Source organism: Cydia strobilella, chromosome 2 (assembly GCF_947568885.1).
Source record: "Cydia strobilella chromosome 2, ilCydStro3.1, whole genome shotgun sequence".
Classification (NCBI taxonomy): Eukaryota; Metazoa; Arthropoda; class Insecta; order Lepidoptera; family Tortricidae; genus Cydia; species Cydia strobilella.
The window spans coordinates 330611-336531 of record NC_086042.1 but is presented as its reverse complement, the minus strand read 5'-3'; the positions used below and the strand labels follow the sequence as shown (position 1 = coordinate 336531).

Genomic DNA, 5921 nt, shown 5'->3' with positions numbered 1-5921 from the left:
AGTTTAGTATACAGTCGCCATCAGATATATCGGAGCGGCCGAGGTGCTCGAAAATATCTTAGCATGCCATAGACATATTATATACAAGTAGTTATAGACGCGCCACCGAGCGACCGGGGGTAAAGGAAAGAATATTCATATAAAATTTGGGCAGCATAGGATTTTTTCTCTTTCACTCATATAAATTTCGGTATTTCACCATCGCCTCCTACCTATGATGCCACCCGGTCGGTGATACCCAGGTAGCATTTATACATAATTCGTCGTCATTATTACGTCAATATGACGTCGCTGACGTCACTTTGCTACCTGGGTAAGGACAAAGCATGGCACTATTTTCTCTTTCCTCTTATAGCAATAAGACTATCTTTTCTCTATCAAAGAGTGTCAGGCCCTTATAGCATAGAGACTTTGTTCAGATACTTGTGAGCACCCTGGCCGCTCCCATATTTCTGATATGGCAACTGTACTAATAGCAACTTAGTTGACCAACCTCGGTCATCTTATGTATTGTAAAATAAAGATAACAATTTTAGGGTTCCGTACCTCAAAAGGAAAAACAGAACCCTTATAGGTTCACTTTGTTGTCCGTCCGTCCGTCTGTCTGTCTGTCATGACCCTTTATCTCTGGAACGCGTAAAGGTATCGAGTTGAAATTAAAACCATACTTAGGTACGCAGATCTACAATCTCTTGGAAAAATCAAATTTCTATGTTAACGTAAAAAAAGATACGACCGTTTATGCCGCAAAAAACGTATAATCCGACTTCTTGATATTCTCAGGGGAATCAAAATGTATAGGTTACTTTACTTCCCGTTGACCTAGTAGAAAACTATGAAATTGGGCAAATAATAGCGTTTTACTCTACAAGTATATACAGGGAGAATCTAAAAACTATAAATTGCTAAAAAATGTAGATCCTATCCTGACTAGCGTGTTATTAATATTTTTTTATATACTAAGTGTATACAGTTTAGGTTTACTAAAAAAAAACCGACCAAGTTCGAGTCGGACTCGCCCACCGAGGGTTCCGTACTTTTTAGTATTTGTTGTTATAGCGGCAACACAAAAATACATCATCTGTGAAAATTTCAACTGTCTAGCTATCACGATTCATGAGATACAGCCTGGTGACAGACAGACAGACGGACAGCGGAGTCTTAGTAATAGGGTCCCGTTTTTACCCTTTGGGTACGGAACCCTAAAAATAAGTTAAATTTGTACGGAACCCTCGGTGGGCGAGTCCGACTTGCACTTGTCCGGATTGTTTTTTGTTAACAATGGTATGTACTAAGTATATCAGTTCTAAGTTCTAACCATAGGTAGATCTTATTATGACGCAGTAAGGCTCAAGATCGGTCAACTGTAGGGCTCGTAGTTCTCCTGTGGGCTATATTTATATTTCTTCCGCATCATATAATGTTGGGCTGCGGCCAATTTTTATAACAGATACCAACACGAGTACGAGAGCACAGGGGCGGACTCGAAAGAAATACTCAAATTGTAGTTTGTTAGAATTTTTGAGGAATAGGTACCTAATAATTAAATCTTCCTTATTTAGGTTCCCCCTATTTTCTTCAATCAGACATAACCTATTTAATCTTTTGATACGAAATGGCACACGTTTTATTTTTGATTTACTTAATATGTATACCTATTCCTTTCTTTTCCTTGATGCCGTCTTGTCATACCGTCGTCCACTTATTAACTGTAAATTTGTAAAGTTAAGTGCAAATTAGGCATCTATAAATCTTCTTGAATATATGCGGCCCAATCTATTTATAAGCTAAAGTTTTTTTGTGACACCAGCGGATTTGCTGCAAAACATTTAATCATTTCAATTGATAAATGTTTTGCAAGAATGCGTTTTGAGAAGATGTCTTGACAGACAGACATACGGGCAAGAAAGGATCACTTCCTTTCTTGATTTTTAGTACAGAAAAATTAAAAACAAAATAAAATCCAAGTACTTCCCAACAACAAATATATGATCACCTTTATGCAACGTATGATGTATGTATTGTATTTGTATGTTCGTGGTCACTGTCAATGTTACTGCCGCGGGTGCTACAAGCATTTTCGAAAACATATGTTCCTAAAGAAACTCCAATTCAAAAAAAAAGAGAAAGAAATTCTTATTTATCTTTTTATTGAATGATATATCATGTCTACCTGTATCTACATAACGGTCTTACTTATGTTCTTTACCAGTTGAAGACAGAATTGCTTAAAAAGATAAAATCGTATTGAAAAGTCTCATAACGGAACTAAGAGAATTACTAAAAAGAAGAAAAGACCGCGACACTTAAAAGGCCAATATTGGTAAGATTGTATTGCAATCCTCAAAGTGCAGTTGACTTTCAGCAAAGAAAAGAGACTAAGTAGAAAAGACTACAACATTCCAAATTTCGTCATTCAAGTAACAGTGTAAAAGAATTTTAAACAGTTGGTATTCTAGATTAAAGTAAAGATGGAAGACAATATAGTGAACCGCATACTTTGCCTACACAAACTGGGGAAGTGGAAGGAGATCTGCGATAGTTTCCATGATCACCTGGACCGGAGCAAAGTGCTGTGGGTGTTCCCTAGTGAAGAGAACTTCGCGTTTATCGGAGACAGTATCAAGGATTTGGGGTGTGATAGGGTGCTCAGTGTGGGGTGTGGGAGTGGGCTGCTGGAGTGGATGATCACACAGGCCACAGGTGAGCTAGCTATGTCTGTCTGTGCTAGAACTGCGTGTTGATGGTGCTCAGTGTGGGGTGTGGGAGTGGGCTGCTGGAGTGGATCGAGCAAGCTACAGGTAGGCAGCATGTACAATCAGCTGCAGAGAAAAGGTACCCCATACAAATTTCTATGCTACTTTTCTATTGTACTATAATATTGCCGCGAAACTAAGTGGCGAGTCAGAGGGCCTACTCAAGATGCCTATTGTTTGCGCCGTAGCGAACGACACGGTAATGTCTCTCTATCACTCTTCTATATTAGTGCGACAGAGAGACATTAGCGTTTCGTTCGCTACGGCGCAAGCGATTGGCATCTTGACTAGGCACTAGGCCCCCAGGTCGTAAATCATCAAAATCATGTTATTTCTCACAAGCTTGCACGGTCTTGTGGAGCGGGACTCGGTTCAATAGTTGTGCAAGTATAGCATTACGCATTAAAGGTACGATACATGACTTATTTATTGTCCGACTCGCCACTTGGAGCTGCGCTGCGGGGCGGGGCGAGTCGGACTCGCCCACCGAGGTTTCCGTACTTTCTGGTATTTGTTGTTATAGCGGCAACAGAAATACATCATCTGTGAAAATTTCAACTGTCTAGCTATCACGGTTCATGAGATACAGCCTGGTGACAGACAGACAGACGGACAGACGAACAGACGGACAGAGGAGTCTTAGTAATAGGGTCCCTTTTTTACCCTTTGGGTACGGAACCCTAAAACTACTATGTTGTACGTTGTACCTACTATTGAGCAACGCTGACCAGTGACCACCGATGGATTTTTTGCAACAAAGATAGATATAACTCCGTAATAGATGGATACAGTCTAAGGAAAAAACGTGCCTTGAAAATCAAGAAAATTTGATTCTCGTTCAGAGGGCGCTACTAGTTTTGGCCTACAGTCGTATAGATGGCGTTGACGGTTTCGTTTGTTATTTAACAATTTTAACGCATATCAGTGAAAGAACATGGGTCAAAATCATAAAAATAATTAAAGCAAATAAAAAAAATCATTTATCTATATTTAAATACGTATTTTTATAAATCTCCATTTTTAGTTTTAAAGTGTGTCGACAGATGGCAGTGAATTTACTGTGGTTACAAAATTTACTATGACAGTACCGCTCTAGTATAAGTTACTCTATGCTTTGCAACAAGGTTTACGTATTTTCATTTAACAACGTGGAAGATTTCACGTAACGCCTGATAATATTTGTTGAGCAAATTTTTCTTCGGCGTCGTCACAAGTGAGCCCACAGAGAAACAATGTGTAGTGTAATAGTAGGTAGTTAAGGCTTTTTTTCCTAAAATTAGGGTATCATCACTATAATAATTCATCGATTGTAGGTACCTAGGTATGTTAAGGTGCATGTTCAGTGGGCACAGGAATAACGCAATATCTCGCTCACAAGATCGACTGTACATCTATATCTAACTGCAATAACGACGGGTAGTCTATGTCTATGAGATACTGCCGCGCGGCGCTCCTGTGCTAAGCCTACATACATTTTTGAGCACCTTGGGCTCTCCGATATAACTGATGGCAATAGTAGATGGCGCTGTCTGCTGTCTGTAGGTACTGCTCCGTACATTATGCGGTAATTTTGTCAATCTAGAAAAAATATGGCGCAGTACAGTACAGCGCCATCTATTTGAACCATTTCAGCTGTCAAACTAGGGGGCACGATTTTTTCTTTCATACTAAAGGGGCTCACTGACTATCAGTCCGAGGGACGATATCGGCCTGCCAGTTGTTCGGAACTGTCCAATTTTTGTTCTAACTGACAGGCCGATATCGTCAGGCGGACTGATAGTCAGTGGGCCCCTTAAAATAATAACTCATCAGTCAATCAATAAAAACTCTTACACCTTCGAATCAATGTTCACTTTGCTCCACAGGCCTCCCGACGTCAGGCATCGAAGTGGACGGCGTGTGGTGGCACTGCAAATACGCGCCGCCAACCTTCATACCCCTCCTCTTCACCGCCCCTACGTTAGACAAGGACATCATACGACTTCTGCACTCTACTACCACGGCGTTGCTCTTCTGTTACTTCAATAATAGACCTGCTTTCGAAGAATATCTAAGGAATTTTACGGGGAAAGTGTTAATTATTATAGGGCCGGGGGATGGCAAGGGCGTGCATACAGACCCGAGGCCTTTTGGGTATGTGGGGGAGGAATGGAAGCTACTCAAATCTCAGGAGGTTAGGAGCAGTTTAGATTTTATTGCGGTTTATCGTAGAGACTGAAAAAAGTTTTAGGTAGATATAAAACACAAATAGTGTTACGCTAGAAAATATTTCAGTTGAAAACCCGAGTTTATAACGGAGATACAAATAATAATATCTAGTGGTTCTCTGCCTTTTCGCTGAAAATTGTATTGCAGAATTTCACTTGGCAACCAACTTTTCGCCAAAGTTTGATTTGGCCGAATTTCATTTCGCAACTTTACATATTCAAACCTAACCTAACCCAAGCTAGTACGTCATTTTCATTTCCCAACTATGGGGTTCGGAAATGAAATGGTTGCGAAATAATTATTTGGTAACGATTGGTTTGTCAAATGAAACTTTGGCGAAAAGTTGGTTGCCAAGTGAAATTCGGCAATACAATTTTCGCCAAAAAGGGAGTACAGCATATCGAGTCAGCCAATTGTCTTCCGACGATGTGGTGATATGAACAATGAAACTACAGATGTGCAATGTCGCAAAAAGCTGAAAAAATTGTGTGGTGAAAAGTTGGAAAAGTTCCCGAAAATTAAGCCCAAGCTGCCAGTCTATATCACAGAAGCGTTAACGCTTAGTTCCTTTTACAGCAAGGCTAAAAAACTGGCTAATCAAGCAAAGCTTTTATAGTTTTAAAGAATTTATAGATTATAAAGAATAGTTAATAGTGTAATATGTATAATAGATTATAAAGAATAGTAACGTGTAATATTGAATTGTTTAATAAAATAAAATAAAATGAAAATTTAAGTGATATCAATAAAAGATGTAAGATGTGTAGAAATAAGTAACAAAAAATTGTGATTATTACCTTATTACCAATAAATTATGTCTATGTCTATTGTCTATTACTAGAAATTTTTATAAGTAATAAGGGTCTCCATTTTAGAAATGTAAAATTTTTGTTCCGCATACGAAAATATGAGTTTTCTAATATTTCCATATGGATATTTTCGCAAGTTTTTAAACTT

At 38.9% G+C, this 5921-nt stretch overlaps 1 protein-coding gene across 1 annotated transcript; it reads left to right on the top strand.

Annotated features, from left to right (window-relative positions):
• Positions 1–2250: 2250 nt before the first annotated feature.
• Positions 2251–4979, top strand: LOC134755396 (uncharacterized). Its single transcript, XM_063691951.1, has 2 exons — positions 2251–2703; positions 4622–4979. The coding sequence occupies exons 1-2, from the start codon at positions 2472–2474 to the stop codon at positions 4972–4974; spliced, it is 585 nt and encodes a 194-aa protein (XP_063548021.1). The 5' UTR covers positions 2251–2471; the 3' UTR covers positions 4975–4979.
• The last annotated feature ends 942 nt before the right edge of the window (positions 4980–5921 follow it).